General features: G+C 33.4%; 1 protein-coding gene across 1 annotated transcript; it reads right to left on the bottom strand.

Moving 5' to 3' along the window:
- Positions 1-979: 979 nt before the first annotated feature.
- Positions 980-1,854, bottom strand: LOC129950458 (putative nuclease HARBI1). The gene is made up of 2 exons (XM_056062397.1): positions 1,347-1,854; positions 980-1,290 (listed from the first exon to the last, which is right to left on the bottom strand). The coding sequence occupies exons 1-2, from the start codon at positions 1,852-1,854 to the stop codon at positions 980-982; spliced, it is 819 nt and encodes a 272-aa protein (XP_055918372.1).
- Positions 1,855-16,953: the final 15,099 nt, after the last annotated feature.

Genomic DNA, 16,953 nt, shown 5'->3' with positions numbered 1-16,953 from the left:
CATGATGCGTGTACATACCAAGGGATTGTGAGGGGGGAGATTGCAGTTTTCACAGATTGTGCTTTTAGAACATCGCTTAGTGGTGTGACGAAGAAGCTGACAATTGCGGCACCTCATTGGAGACCAATGTTTAGTCCAATGGTTCTTTGACTTTTGTTTTGTACCAGCCAATTTCTACTGTTTGTGGAGTTTGATATAAATCAAAAGTGAATAGGACTAAGCCTGTTGGTTGGATAGTTTTGTCAATTGTTTTCGTAAATTTATTCTTCGCAAACACAAAATAAAAATCTAATTACATACATATATAACCATAAATACATCAAACATACATGCAACATATTATTTTTATTATACATTTATATTATATATTATAAAACTATCAAACATAACTTATGGGTTTTTTACCCTTTTTATTAGAAAGTAATTTGATGCTAGCGCTCTTAAGAAAATTGTTAACAATAGATTTTAATTTATTGTCAATATTTATAAATAAATAAATAAAAATTAAAGGTTATGGAGCAGTAAGTATAAGTTTCCTTACGAAATTGGTGCCCTGGATTTTATGTGTGTATAAGGAAACCGCCCTATCACCACCAGGGGTACGTCAACCGCAATGGATACTACTCAATAAATATACAGGCCACGTGCAACGCGGTTACAAAATTTACAAGAATTTAAATAAGCAATTCGTTTTTCCAGCCATTAAGAGTTATTTTCTTATTTCCAGTTTTTTTTAAATTTATTTTGCTTCATCTCTTTTTCTTGCCTGCCACTTCTCCAGTAAAACTTTATTTAGTTTCAGTTTATAGAAATTCACTGGGTCATATTCTAAAAGATGAGCAAGAGCTCAGAGTCTGAGCTGACGAGCTTGAACTCACTGGTGAGATCGATCGAGCAGGGCGGAACTCAGACTCAATTTTGTATGCAAAAAAACAAGTTCAAGCTCAACAGCTATTACTCGTTGAAATTGAGATCGATCTCAAAGCTCTTTTCGTTGCTTAGTTATGATTTGATTGCTTTCATCAACAATTTCGTCTTCGTGTAAATACTTAGCGAAGTTATGCAAAATAAAACAAGAAGCTATTAAATTTGGAATGGTTTCTTGCTTCACTCGAACTTTATATTGCAAAATAGGAAATCTCTGTTTGATTTGTCCAAAGCATCTCTCTATAATAACTCTTTCTTTTGTCAAAACAGCATTAAAATTACGTTTGATGTCATTATTCGTTTCTTTAAATGGGGTCATTAACCATGGAGTAATGCCATAACCTTCATCACCAAGAAGTATTCCTGATGAGTTATTATTATTCATGTGACATGTGATAGGAAAGAGTTTTTTAAAATACGGGAGTCGTGTACGGATCCTGGCCAGCAAACTTCAACACTTGTAAACTTTTCTTCCGCATTGCATGAAGCTTGAACATTAATGGAGTAATATCCCTTACGGTTAATGTACTCCTCATGATAGGTCAAAGGTTTCCTTATTCGGACATGAGTGCAATCTAAAGCACCAATTGCACAAGGAAACTCGTACTTCGAGCTACATAACCTTTGCGCTTCTAGTATTTCTTCCACAGTATGTGGGAATATAATCCAATTCTTGGACTGGCTTGCAATTTCTGCAGAAACTTGCTGCACCACTCTAGAGACCGTAGATTGATGAACTCCAACGTCTTCACCAACTCCAATTTGGAACCCCGGGTCTCCTATGTATCGCAGAAATGTTCTTATTTTTTCTTTATTTGTGAGAGCACCACCACGCGTTTCTGAGCTCGGGCCCAAAAATTCCTCCGTTAACAATTGCACACCTTCTTCACTAAACCTTTCTTTCCTTCTAATTTCTTTGTCCGACATAATTAATTATAAATTCAGCCATCCTTACGGTTTAATGTGAACTGAGTCCGAGAAATACCATGCTTAACAATTTTTTAGATCGATCTCATGTAACCAAGTGTTTACTCAGCTTTTTGCATGTGAAAACGAGCACAATCTCATGGCGAGCTTTCGTTTTGAGATCGATCTCATCCCTCTGAGATTGAACTCACCAAGTGAGATCTAACTCGGTCAGTAATTATTTTTTTGCATGCAACCTTAAGAAAGTTCTCAAAAAAGTGAGTAAAGAGTTTGATCACATCTTTTTGCATACGACCCAATATCTTTCTTTGTTCTCATTCTACCTGAGACGAGAATAATTTCTTATTATGTTTTTGTAAAAAAGTTAACAATTGATTTTTTTTACATATTAACTGAAAGTAAGCAACAATACTTTACACATGGTTTCAATATCAGTTTTTGTTTCAAAATTTCTTTTGTTAAAGTTAGCAGAATTTTTTAAAAGTTTTTATTTCTTATAGCAAAAATACCGATTGAACTTTTCTGTGAACATTTACTTTCGTTAAAAACAAAGTTTTGCAAAGAATGAAATAATTTTTAAGTCAATACCTTCTCGAAATATTAGAATCGATAATATGTTTTTATGTTCTCAATTTTGTGTAAAGTATTTCTTGTAGGTTTTTATTTTTCATAAGAAAACTGACTTCTGGATTTTTCTAAAAATTTGTATAAATGTCAAAAACAGGAAATTTCTCTTGCCATAAAGCCATTTTCGCTTGAGTTGTGTACCATTTGGCACCGTCTTGTTGAAACCACATATTCTCCAAGTTGTATTCTTCAATGGCAGGCAAAAAAAAGTCGGTTATCATATAACCACAATGCTCCGAATCGACTGTGACAGTCGTTCCATCGTCGTTTTCGAAGAGGTAAGGTCCAATCACACCTGCTGACGAAAGAGCGCACCAACCAGTGACTTTTTGTGGATGTAATAGCCCCTCTTCAATAACTTGAGGATTCTCAGTGGTACGAGGGAAACAATTATGCAGAATCCTTATATAGGGTGATTTTTTAGCTATTATCTGTTTGGCAACACTGCTTTAAAAAGCTGACCCACGTTTCGTGTTTTGTTTCACCATCAAACATCTTCAAGCATTGCAAGAGCTACCAATGCATCCAGGAAAAGTTACAGTTGGTACGGTTTATGGGCTGGTAACATCATTGGACCGTATTTCTTCAAGGAAGATGCGAATCGTAACGAAACTGTAAATGGTAAGCCCTACCGTGAGATGATACCTAACTTTTTTTCACCCAAAATGCAAGAGCTTGACTTGACATGTGGTTTCAACAAGACGGTGCCTCATACCGCACGTCATGAGAAACAATGGACTTGTTGGGAGGCGAGTTCGGTGAACATTCTATTTCACGTTCGGGACCAGGACTATTATTTGTGGGGTTATGTTAAAGCTCATGTCCATACAGACGTTTGGACCATTTGAAGTGCAGTCAAGGTAAACATTTGCATGAAATTATCTTCAAACATTAAAATATATGGACCGTACTATCAATTGTAGATATCTACACCCCCCCCCCCCCATTAGGCAGAAGGGTTCAATTTTTCAGAATTTTTTCCAGGCATCACCTAGATTATTGTAATATCTTTTCTAAAAGCCATAAAAACTATTCTTGAAGTAACTTTTCAAAAAAATAATGCTTTCATTTCTTATCTTAGTAAAAAATATTTTTAAATATTTAAATTTCTCAAGGTAAAAAACAATACAAATTATTTAGACAAAACAATTTTTTTAAAATTTTGTACATTTTATGTCCTTGTCAATTATTCATCAAACTCCAAAAATACAAATCTAAAAGAACTTTGTTGTAAAAATGGAGACAAAACATCGAGTGTAGCTTCTACTATGTGGAACGTAGCGCCGCGCCCGTCCTGTTAAATCCAAATGTTGCAAATAACATCCTCTTCAATTGGACAAAAATTGGTTCAACATGACCCGATAACGATCGCCATTGACTGTAACGGCCACTCCTTGCTCATTTTCGAAGAAAAATGGCCCAATTATGCCTCTGGACCAAAATCCGCACCAAACAGTGACTCGTTTTGGGTGTATCGGCTTTTCTATGTAAGCGTGGAGTATTTCTGTGCCCCAATTGCGACAATTTTGCTTGTTTACATACCCACCAAGATCAAAATAAGCTTAATCTGAAAAGATTATTTTTTTTTGTCAAAATCGGCATGTTCTTTAGGCGTTGTTCCCTGCGTTGTCCAAGCGTATACAAAACCATAATCGTTCAGCGGAATGATAAATGTCAAATCAGACCTGAGCTAAGTGTTACCATTTACGACATAAGCACTAGTTGCAAAAAAATTTACTACTTTTTAGTAAAGTAGTCTTTTTCTAGACAGAAAGAGACGTTTCTTAAATCCGGTTAACCCAATTTTTGTTCTAAGTTCTTATGACGTTGATCTTATAAATAATCCAAAACTCAGGTATTGCTAATTTTAACATTAATGGATATTTGCAATTTCTTCATTTTAAGACCAATACCGTCTCTATAAGCCTAATGCTTTCTATCAGGCTGTTTTTGGTAAAATTTAATTTTTCAATTGGTTTTATTGTTTGTCTTGAAAAAAAAATAATTAAAAACACCCTCACGCGACTCTGTTCAAAAACTACAAATTCCTTCATTTCAACTATTTTGATCTGATAAGGTTGTTGTCTTCAATGTAATGCATGTTTCCCCTTTTCCCTGAAAAATGCAAAAGAATTCTATGTATTCTGTAATTTTACAATCTCCCCAACAATATCCCTCTTAAGATTTTCTGCATTTTAATCCATAACATTCACATGTCGTTAATGCTTTTAAGAAATATAGAAAAAGAATGAGAGAAAATACATTATTCAACCACATTAAGGCATAAGAAAGAATTACAAAAGAAATCTCAGCTGAGCAATGTAATTCACGACGAACATTAACAACAACAACAATAATAATAACATAATAATATATCAAAAAGATGGGAAACACATTTTTAATCAAAACTTTTAAACCTTTGTTTGTTTGGTTGTTGTTGCTTTGCATTTTATGTATACCTTGCTTGAGGGAACGGTGACAGGCCCGCACTTATGCTTTTAGTTCAGTCAATTTCTAATACCACCAAGTAATTGAAAAGTTGAAAACTGTTTGAATTTGTAAATTCATTAGTAAATAAAAATGGTGTGCCTCAGGGCTCCGTTTTAAATCCACTACTTTTTTGACTTTCCTTTTTTAAGGGATTGTTCTACTTTCTAAACAGATTTTCTAGCTACAAAAGCAGTACATGATAAGCTCAATTACTTTATCTTTGTCTATCAGGTATATGATTCTCCAAAAACCCGACATGTTTTGCCCGAAGAGAAGAAACGAATAAGTTTTTCCCAGAGAGATCAATCCAAAGTGTCGATTACTGATCATTGATTTAAACGCCGTAAAGTCTACCTTAGACGCCCGGAAAGATTATTTGTCTAATGACCCCTTAAAATCATACAAGTCTAAAATTAATTATTTGTTTTTGGATCCTTAAAAAATAACTTTTGTATCCACCTTCTGGCAGGGTTTAATGCCTACGCTGTTTCCAAAGTTAATCCTTTAGTCTCTCATCGTTAACCTGACATTGCCAATGACGTCAATATTGATACTCAAATCCGGCACTGACTGTGATGCTTCTTAGACGAGATGCTAGAGCTAAACCTTGCGCCAACCTTGCAGAAAATCCATTCAAATATGCCTACACACAAAGCCACCATCATCGCCTTTACCATTATGCCTCTGCAGCTTGTAAATTTTCTAAGGAAGAATCTCTCATGAAGTTATGATAAGGATTCGCAAATTCTAAACGAACCAAATAACAGGACAAAATAAAAGAATCCTTATTCTTTCATTCCCCTATGCCCCTTACCATCACGTCGTCGTCGTGTCGTCCTCGAGCGGAGGTTCAGCTCAGCTCAGCTCAATGACTCTGAATGTTTCTCTTCTGCATAAGCTGCTGAGGCCCCCAAAGCCAACCGACACTGAAACTGATGGCATAGCGGTTAAAATAAAAATGAGCAAATATTTTCTCATATACACACTTGCACGCCTATACAGACAGAACCCAGAGCCCTTGATGGGGGTGGAAAAAGGGGATGACATAAAAAGAGAAAGAGGGTGGAAAACCCCCAAGGCCTTCATAGGTTCGTAGATTTTTTAATCTATATTTTTGCAGAGAGCATTCCTCTAACAACATGCCAGGCTTTTCAGAATTTTAATAAATCATAAGCCATCCAGTTCTAGATACTTTTGTGGGCGTTATAGTTGCGGTAGGCAGAGAAGAAGGGGTTTCTTTTTTCTATCCCGTCCTGTTGTTGTTGTATTCATTCCCGGTTAACGATTTGAAGCAGGATGCGCCACTTGCAATGCAATGCAGTGATGCTGCTGTTGCTGCTTTTGCTGCTGCCCTGCAAAGAAGGGGATGGATTCCTCCGCCTGATGCAACCCCTTGAGTTTTTTCTACCCATTTTTTTTTTGTTCATCCCTATGCGAGGGGTGGGAGAGTGGGTGAATTGCGGCACAATATATTGGAATGTTGTTGCTGATGCTGCTCCTGATGATGATGAGGATGCTGATAAAATGTTCTCTGTATCTTCGTTCGTGTATGGGAATGTATAAGCCCACCAAAGTGAGTTTTTGGAGGGAGGGCATGACGATGACGACGACGTTCAACTGATTTTAAGGGTGTTAACCCATCTCCAGACCCTACCCTTAGACATATCTTTCCATAATCATGAGAGAAAATTAAAAATCGGAAAATATTCCCTATTTTGTTTTTCTGTGTGTGAAACTTAAATGGTAGATAAGTTGAATGTGTGTATAATTTTTATATTTTTATAACTTCACTTTGTTGCCATTTTATACTTAATTGTATTTAAGGCTTGTGCTGATAGCTCTGCAGATGCATCAGAATCAGATGCAAGTCCATATATATTTGTAGCAAGCAATTGTCTGGTGGGTGCGAGAATGCGAACGGGGAGGAAACGAGCAGTGATGGTGATGGTTATTAATTTCATTGAACTCGATAACTTTTATAAATATTTTTATTTATCTTATTCATTACTTACTCGTCATTATACGAATATCATTTTTCATATGTGGAAAACATAACAAAATATTGGTTTAAGATAAATATTGAATATATGTCGCTCAGTTGTTATTTCGCATTTTAATATTTTTTTGTTTCCTTTCTGTTTCAACGCTGCTTAAGCGGAACTAGGTACTAAAGACTTAAAACTCTCCACGATTCCTGATTGTGGTTTGTTACAAATGAAAAGTGTAGATGACCTAGAGGTTTGTACGTTGTCAACAAATATCGCTTTTATTTTAATGAAAGTAAAACAACCAATTGTTAAAGGTTCTATAGTTTACTAGTTAGCAATTTGATAAATATTTAGCAATTAACTAAGGGAGTCCAAAATTGTTAACCTTTCTTTTCGTTTTGCTAACTTGTAAATTGCGTATTACCTTTTATTAAAAAACGAGCATTCAAACACATCTAAAAAGTGACAGTTCCTGCAAAATAAACCAACCGAATACGCTTAAACGGACCTATTAATTGGAATTCCCAACTGTTGAGTTGGATTAAGTAAATTGCTAAAACTTAAAGAAGCCATTTTGTGATGTCAAGATAGTTTTAAATTACGTAAATCATCTTTTAGTCTTAGTAAATTGCGCAAATATTACGAATTTGTATTCCTGTGGTGAGCCATCTTGTGGTATATTTTTAAACAAAACGTTATTTTGCCACTGACAGCTGTTTTTCGCTCTTAATTCAATGCATTTTTTAAAAAGAGGCTGAGATGCGACCCACACTGATAACTTCCCATCCATATTAATGAAAGTGTTTTATGTGAGGTAAAAAAAATGTGTAAAGTCAATATCTTACTCTGTATTTATAATATACTAAATTTAATTTAATTTAATTAATTTGTAGTACCCGTCACATAATGGTTAGTGCGATGGACTAACGCCGACGATCTAATTGCGTACAGAACGGCCCGAAAGGTTGAGATTATTAGAATTCTCTTGCAGCGTGATTTCGACAAGATTCAGTGATATTGCGACGACTAGAAACTGAAAATAAATGTCCAGAAGAAATCGACGCAGCTATAAACGAATGCTTTAGAACGGCAACAGGTGCCCTTAGATCGTCAAACGTTGAAGCACTTAGAATTGAGGGAGGTTATGTATCCTTTAAATATCTCGCTGAGAAAAGAGCAACAAATCTTTTAAGCAAAGTCATTTTTAGTCCAACACACCCATTGTTCGAAACGGTCGAAAAAGCTATTTTTTCAAACACAAATAGGAAAAGTAACTCAATATCAGCTTTAACTAACTTGGTCACTTTATCTGCATTCCCCCGAATCGCTCTAGAACATGATGAGTTAACAGTGTCTCACAACGCTCCACCATGGAAACTTAACTCTCTACGAATAAACATCAGTCTGGCTAACCAAAAAAAAGCAAACACGACTGACACTATATACAAAATGCTGCATGAAGAACTTATCGCAAGCATATGAGCGGACAGAATCTTGTACACCGACGGCGACGGTTCGCAAAAAGAAAATCATTGGTGCTCCTACGCTGTTGTAGAGTTCCAACACAATGCCCAATTCTCCACTCTTCACCAGGCTCTACTTCCAGAATATGCGAGCAGTTACATAGCTGAGCTAGCTGCAATTTACAAGGCGATCTCTGTAGCTCAACTAAATTCTGAACGTTTCTTAATCCTCACCGACAATCTTGGTATACTCAAGGGGCTAAGCAACGTAAATAACAAATGTCCATCTCTCCAAGCTTTAAGAAACTGCTTGTACTACAACACAAATATCACTTTAGCTTGGATACCCGGACACTGCGGAATAGAAGGTAATGATTCCGCTGGCCTTGCAGCAAAACACGCTATTCGTTACCCTCAGATACTTGAGTATTAAGAGCTACAATAGGAAAGACACTGTTTACAAGCAAACACTTCTACACTCGTGAAGCTCCAGAGAAATGCTCAAATTGTGAAACACCTCTTACAATCTGGCATATTTTTGTAGAGTGTCCTGTTTCTCGACAAACACATACTAAAACAGACGACGTAATTGAGACTCTGGCAAAAATCTTAGATCCATCAGATGTCAAAACCATCCGTCGAATTAATGCTGCCATATCTGCTCACCAGAAGTTTGATAAAATTTAATTAGTTTAGTTGCTATAATTGCTATCTTTCCATTGATAAAGAATGTTAAATGTAAATAATTTAAAATGTAAATAATTTTCTTAAGTTTAGTAAATTAAAAACGGCATCGTATGGTATGGATACCCTGATGCCTTAAATAAGTAATTTATAAATTTAGTTTGTAAGTTACTTCAATAAATAAAATAAAAATAAAAAATTGTCCAGAAGTCGGAGACAATTCTGTTCCGGACTCCGTTGGCTAGGGCCACGAGGGATACGTGCAAGAATTGGCGCAGTATGGTCATCGTTGATCTTCACGGGCAGCCATTAGCGAGCAAAAGTGTAGTGAAGTACCTCGGTATCGGGTTAGATCAGTATTTATATTTCGACAGACATATAAATGCTGCTCTGACCAGGGCCAGAGGATCCTTCGTTCTGACGAAACGGCTGTTTTTTAGCAGTCGGCTTGACCCCAGAGTGTAGGTAATTTGCTACATGGCCCTCATACAGCCTGTGTGGTTCAACGTTGCCCCTTCCCAGTTGGAGAAGTTTCGGGTGTTCGAGCGGCAGTGTTTACGACGCTGTACCAACAAGGTCCTATACAACGGGGCTCGAATCAACAGAATTGACAATTTCGTGATAAAACTCGTTCGAGGTCACATCTAGATTCATTCCACCAGAGGCATTCCTCTTTTTAGATAGATGCGGTCTGATACAGGATAGATTGGCAGTTCCGTTAATCTACCACGTCAGACGAAGAACCGTGGATAGGCGATTCCCGTACAATCGGGACGTCATGGCACAAGGTGGAGCAGAGCTCCTTCGGTTCAGTAGGGCTGTGTCCGAACGGGACCGAACTGATAGGGTGAAGCAGGAGAATCAGTTTTGGTGGCTTCAATCGGCACTTGATATTGGGTAGTCGGGATGGGGTTTTAAGCCTTGGCCGGCTAACATACTTGTTTTATAGTTTTAGGGTTTAGTTTTAAGTAGAATAGGTTTGGTGGCACAAAAAAAGGAAAGAAATACAAAAAAAAGAAAAAAAAAGAACAGTAAATGTTAGATAGTTAGATTTGCTGCTGTAGAATAGGTAGTTTAAGTTAACTTTAAGTTTTATTTAAGAACCTAATTGTAAGTAGTTTTTAAGTAAAAATAAAAAGGATATTGATATTAGTTATTTTAAAATTTTCTAATTAATACAAAAATAAATAAAATTGAATTGAAGTTAAAATAGATCTTAGGGCCGAAATCAATTTAAGTAGCATGGGGTATGCTCATTTTCGGCCCGGAGTGTACACCAATGAATTTGGTATCAAATTGAAGGTTGTTCTAAGCCGGATATATCTGCAAAAATATTTTGTCGATAACTAATGGGATACCCGAGATATTTGAGATTGAAGTTCGAAATGTCCAACCATTAAAAATCAGCACTTTTTCGACATAAATGCTAATATCTTTGGATACAGAAAAGTTAGAAAAATCAAAAAGGTATTAAATTAAAGGTGTCAAAAATATCTCTCAAATGAAACTAAAATTAAATTTATATGATTTATATTTTTATAGAATTTTAGTTATTTAAATTTTGACTTTTATCGACGTTTCAAGGTCCCTTGAGTCGAAATAAAAGATTTTAAGAACATATCTGTGCGTGCGTGTGTAAGTACGTTCGCAATGTTTCCTTGGTCGTCCATATCTCAAGAACCAGAAGAGTTATCGACTTCAAATCAATTTAGTTATACAGATAATAATGCAAAAAGATGCAGAAAGGACTCTCAAGAAAATTGCGTGGGTGGTTTTTTTTTACCAAAATAGTTTAAAAAAAAGGTGAACAATTTGACGCTAGAGTTTTGAATTAAATGTTATATTATATATTGTAACGTGATTACCATCTGGTAAAATTTTGAGAAAAATCGAATTGATGATTAAAAAAAAAACCTAAAACATTAGTCAAAGTAGGTCAAAATTTATTTTCGACTCAAATATCTCTTCAAAAACTTGAGATTATGGCTTCAAACTAATTTCTTTTTATAAATAATATTGTTTTCAACATTCGGTCAAATGTAAAAAAAAAATCGAATTGATGGTTTTTCTTACGAAAATTAAAAACCTAAACAAAATTATAAAAGTTGGTAAAAATAGATTTTCGACTCAATTATCTTTTCAAAAATTAAAAATATTAGCTTCGGAATAATTGTATGTTATAAGAAATATTGTTTTAAACATTGAATACAATTTTGAGAAAAATTTAATTGACAGTTTTTTACAAAAAATGGTAACGTTAAAAAAACATTACTAAAAGTTCGTAAAAATATCTTTCCAAACTAATTTTATTTCACAGAAAATATTGTTTTCAACATTTAGTAGTTTCCAACAGTCAGTTTTTCATACAAAAAAATAAAATATCCAAAAAATAGTACGCAAACTTGGTAAAAATTGATGTTCGGTTCACGATATCTCGTGAACAATAGAAGATATTGACTTTAAAATCATTTAATCCATCTAATTTGTATTTGTTCATATAAGAAATAAAAACTTTTAATAAATGCTACTAAAATTGGTAAAAATTGGTTAACGACAAAAAATCTCGTTAACAAAAATAGATTTTTAAATCAAACTATTTTATCATATGCAAAATATTGTTGGTTAGTTTTATTTTATCAAGACAAATTTAACTGATAACTTTTTTAACAAAACGAGAACACCTAAAAACCTTTTAAAGATAACAAATCGACGGGGTAGGAAGTTATCAGTGTGGGTCACATCCCAGCCTCTTTTTTAATTAATTTTGTATCTATACATTTTTTTAAATTTAATTCAAAAATACTTTTATTATATATTCATAGGGTCCGGCAAAAAACCCTCTTTTATTTTAAGACGTTTATATTTAAAGCTGTTTATAGATAAAATGGTGTCCCGGGTATAGATAAATAGAGGTTAAAGGCCTGCATGAATGCATTCATTTGCTTTCTCATAACTTGTGCACTACTTCAGTGTACACTATTCATTGTCATTTCTCAACACAGTATACTGTGAATACGAGTACCACACTATAAAAAGCAGGAGGTGTATTCTACTCGATCACCTGATTGCAAAATGTGTACACTGTTTTCTTTCTCTCGCTCTCTTGAGTGCTTGATTTGAGCGAAAGGTGTGCAATGTAAACTTATGGAAATACACTGAGTACACTGAGTACACTGGGTACACTGAATGCATTTAATGAAACAATAACAGACAACAAACAGAGCAAAAACACTCTAGTAAAGATATAAATCCTCGGTAGCTATATTGGTTTGCCTACAAACTAAACCGGAAACGGATATAGCAGCCATTTCTCACATATCTGTTGTTTAAGAAAGCTGACTTTGATTTCAAACAGCAGTAAGTTAACCAATATTTCTTGAACCTTCTCAGTGTACTCAGTGTACCCAGTGTACATAGTGTAGTTTACACTTTGTTCATGAGTACCCATTTATGAATACCCATTCTTCATGGGTTCACTGCAGTAAGTGCTTGGTTTGAAATGGGTACAAGACTCATGCAGTAATAACATATACGACGATTCATTCATTTTAGTTTCAAGCAGTGTATATAATATGGAAGTGTACTTGAAATAAAGTGAATGTCTTGAAACTGGTTTCAAGACATTCATTGCAGACCTCTAATAGAGGTCTACGTGCCGTTTCTAGCAATCATAATGGCGTGGCACGGTGAGCATCGCGCATTTGTCGTAGAAGAATATATCCGTATTTCTGTATTTTTTCGAAGTAAATGAGCAAAAAGTTATAGTTAAACCGGATTGCTACTGTCACATGATTGAGACCTTCCTCTAACCAAACTTTAATCAGTTTACTAGGAACCACAAAGAAGTCTGGTTCCAACAAGATGGAGCCACTACACACACTTCACGGACCCTGTACTCAGACCTTATGAGTATACGTTTTACATTTGATTTTTGTAAACAAATTATGACCCATTTTTGAAATATAGAGTTTTGAAAAAAAAAAATAATAAAATAAATAAATAAATGAAATGGGTTTATTAGTTCTAGAGAAAACTTAAAAACAAAATAACGGTTTTATGGGGTAAGCCTTCAAGAGCATTAGAAAAATATTTTTGTTTTTGGGAAAAGTCATGTTAAAAAAAAAACGAATTTTAGAGAAAATTATTTTTTTTGTGGGAGACTAGTGCCTTAAAAAATTTAAATAAGTATTAAAAAAATTGTTCAAAATTTTAAACGGTTTAGTAAATGTTTAAGCCATTTCTAGCAATTTGCTAAGCTTAAAAGATGATTTAGCTAATTCTTTAACATCTTACTATCTTTTCATATTTTTCTAAAGTTGAGACCACGCAACGGCTACTCTGACTTTAAGCATTTTGGTGAATTCATATGCATTTTTATCATATAGAAGCTATGGATAAAATGGTCTAGTCTACAGTTAGGATTTCCAATTAATAGGACTGTTTGAGTTAGTTTCTATTTATTTTCACGAAATATCATTATTTAGACATGTTTGGAAGCAAAATTTTACCAGATTGCAAAAAACATTATTTATCGTTTCATACATTTATTCTGGTGGCATATGATTTTTAGTTCTAACATTTTTGTTTAAGTCCTTTTTGCATCTTTCGATTATTATTATCTGTGAAACAAAATTTACTTAAAGTCGATATCTTTACTGGTTCTTGAGATATGGACGACGAAAAATGGTATCCCGAACTTACGGTCGTCACACGCACACATAGACATCGAGAAATGTGAAGACTTTCAATTCGACAAATTGTAAGTTCACTCGATTTTTACACTTGACGCTCTGATACTCGTAGCTGAAAGAGATTTATAAAAGTTAAACTGCTTCAAAATTGAAACTTGACTTAAAATGAATACAATTTTATTTTATTTACAATGCAATACGACTTTTAATAGATCGCTATGGCTTACAAATAAGAAAGGCCCTTGTATCTAAGTTATGACAACTCTTTCAAGAGGGTAAAAATTGAAAAAGAAAAACGTACAATCTGTAACAAAAAAAAAGAAGTTTTGTTTAATAATATACATTAAAAACGTCTTATATCAATTTTTAATCTTACACTGACACATGTCTGCAATGTCACCGGAACCAAATTACCAGCCATAATAATTGTCTGCTTTTGAGTCCTTTGCATAAAAATTATAATGGTTTTTTTAAATTTTGTAGTTTGATCCATCCAATTCGAAGAGTATAAAGCTGTAGTTAAATTATCACTGCTCGTCATTAAGTTATTAACAAAATAACAACAGGGCATAACTTGGATGAAAATTACACAAACATAAGCAAAAGTCCTTAAGAGCTTTGCCAGATTACTGCCAAAGAAGAGATAATCAAATATGGTTAAGCATAAAGCAAAAGCCGTGACCATAAGTTGGATAAAAACTGTTTCGGAAATTGCTGGGCGAAAACTCTCAAAAAACCTGAAATAAAAATTTAAAAATAATTTAATAAATGTAAATGGCTTGTTATTAAAAAACATGCAATGTTAGAATGAAATATTTTTGATTGAAATGTTTGCCTTAAACTATATGATTAGTTGCCCACTTAGAATTTAAGTGACTAAGAAAAAAATCAGGTCTGAACACTTTTTAAAAAAAAAAAACAAGTTTTTGTTTAATATCAATTGAAAAAAAATCGGTTAACAAAACTCTAAACGCCCAAAACTGTTCGAAACGATGTATTCAGCTTCGTGGTCGAAGAAAAATCCCCATCAAACTCTATCTCTCTGTGGAAATAACGTGCGGGTTTTATCACCTAAGTAGTGTTGCTGTGTTTTATTGTCATACCAGAGGTCTTGGGTTCGATCCCTGCCTGTGCCATCTAAAGTTACTGCTAGGAATTGAAAAATTCTCCAAGAGTAATTATTTTCTTCTGAAAACGTTATTTTTCAAATTAGCCGTTCGGATTCGGCTAAAAACTGTAGGTCCCCTCCATACCTGATAATAGTACTCTTACACAGGAATGATTGAGAGTAGTTAGTCACTAGGCCCTAGTTCTTAACGGACTGTTCCTCCGCCCAATTTATTATTTTTTTCATCACCTCCAGGTGAAAATAGTTCCCCTCAAAAAATGTGACTTTTCACAAAAAATTGTTTTCTTTAATTCACTATGCTCTAAGTCAGAAACTGCGAAGCGATAACGATTAGAATGGTCGTTGGCCTAAAATTGTTAATCACTTCGACTTTGAAAGCTTTGATCTAAGCTTTGTGCAAAATTATCTTCAGGCTAGTGCTTCAAACTTGATGGCGAGTTCTTTTTAACTTCCCATAGGATGTTATTGTAATGGGACCGATTTGTCAAATTGAAAATTTCGACATTTCTCGACGTTTCAAGGTCCCTAGAGTCGAAATAAAAGATTTTTAGAAAAATGTCTGTGGGTGCATGTGTACGTACGTTCGCGACGTTTTTTTCGTCGTCCATAGCTCAAGAACCAGAAGAGATATCGATTTCAAAATTGCGTGGGTGTTTTTTTACCATAGCAGTTTAAAAAATATGTAAAATTTTGGTCAATCCTAAATATCTTACGAACCATACACGCTAGAGACTTGAATTAAAATGTATATAATATATTGTAACGTGATATCAAAAAACTATATTTTTTGAAAAAATCCATTTAACGGTTTTTTTTTTATAAATCAAAAAAACTAAAGATAATAAATTTGTCACCTCCAAAATTTTACGACTAAAATATGATTTCATCTCCAAAATAATTTTGTGGAACGACGAATAATGTTTTGACATCTGATACAATTTTGAGAAAAATGGAACTGACATTTTTTTATAAAAAAAAATCTAAAAAAACATTACTCAAAGTTGGTAAAAATTAAATATCTTTTCAAAACTTGAAATTTAGGCTTCAAACTTTTTTAGTCTTATAAGAAATTTTGTTTTCAACATTAGGACAAATTGTGGAAAAATCGACAGTTTTTTTTACAAAAAATAAAATGTATAAAAGTTGGTAAAAAATGATTTTCGCCTCAAATTTTTTTTAGATAGATATTTATTTGCGTAGAATAAAGCATTACAATTTTACATGAATTAAAGTGAATGCACACATTTAGTTTATACCTTACAACTGGGGAAAATATATACATATTTCGGTATGACAAAAGAGATGTAGAATGAAAAACTATTGAAGAAGAACTACGGAGAAAAAACCTTCATTTAACATTTGAATCTTCAGCTAAGGATTTCTGTTGGATAGATAAAATGGGCTTAAAACTAATGGAATTACCAGATGATAATGAAATTTCTAGTTATTTAATGCATAGATAACAAGATAAAAATAATTGAATAAATAAATCAATATATTAACAATCAAATGAATAATAACAAGATAAATAAATAAATAAATAAATATTCAAACGAATAAATAAATTAATAAATAAATAAATATATAAATAAACAACAAAATAAATAAATAAATAAATAAATAAATACATAAATAAATAAATAAATAAATTAATAATTAAATAAACAAATAAAGAAACAAATAAATAAACAAATAAATAAACAAATAAATAAATAAATGAATAGATAAATAAATAAGTAAATAAATAGATAAATAAATAAATAAATAAAATTAACAAAAGAAATACAACAATAATTTAACATTAAAAGTGACATTGATATCACAGAGATTTGTTTGAATTTTTAACAGTTTATATTTGCAAGTTCTTAATAAGCAAATTTTCAGAATCTTTACAATTATAGAAGAATTTTGTATTGAGTTTGTCAATTTTCTCAGAAATTTTTAATACGCTACTATTTTCGTGCAATCTTGAAGTTGAGAAATGCCAAGGCAGGTCTAACATCATTTTCAAAGTTTTGTTTTGAGAT

Source organism: Eupeodes corollae, chromosome 3 (genome assembly GCF_945859685.1).
Source record: "Eupeodes corollae chromosome 3, idEupCoro1.1, whole genome shotgun sequence".
Lineage (NCBI taxonomy): Eukaryota > Metazoa > Arthropoda > Insecta > Diptera > Syrphidae > Eupeodes > Eupeodes corollae.
The sequence above is the reverse complement of the archived record's forward strand: the minus strand, read 5'-3'. Positions and strand labels throughout refer to the sequence as shown.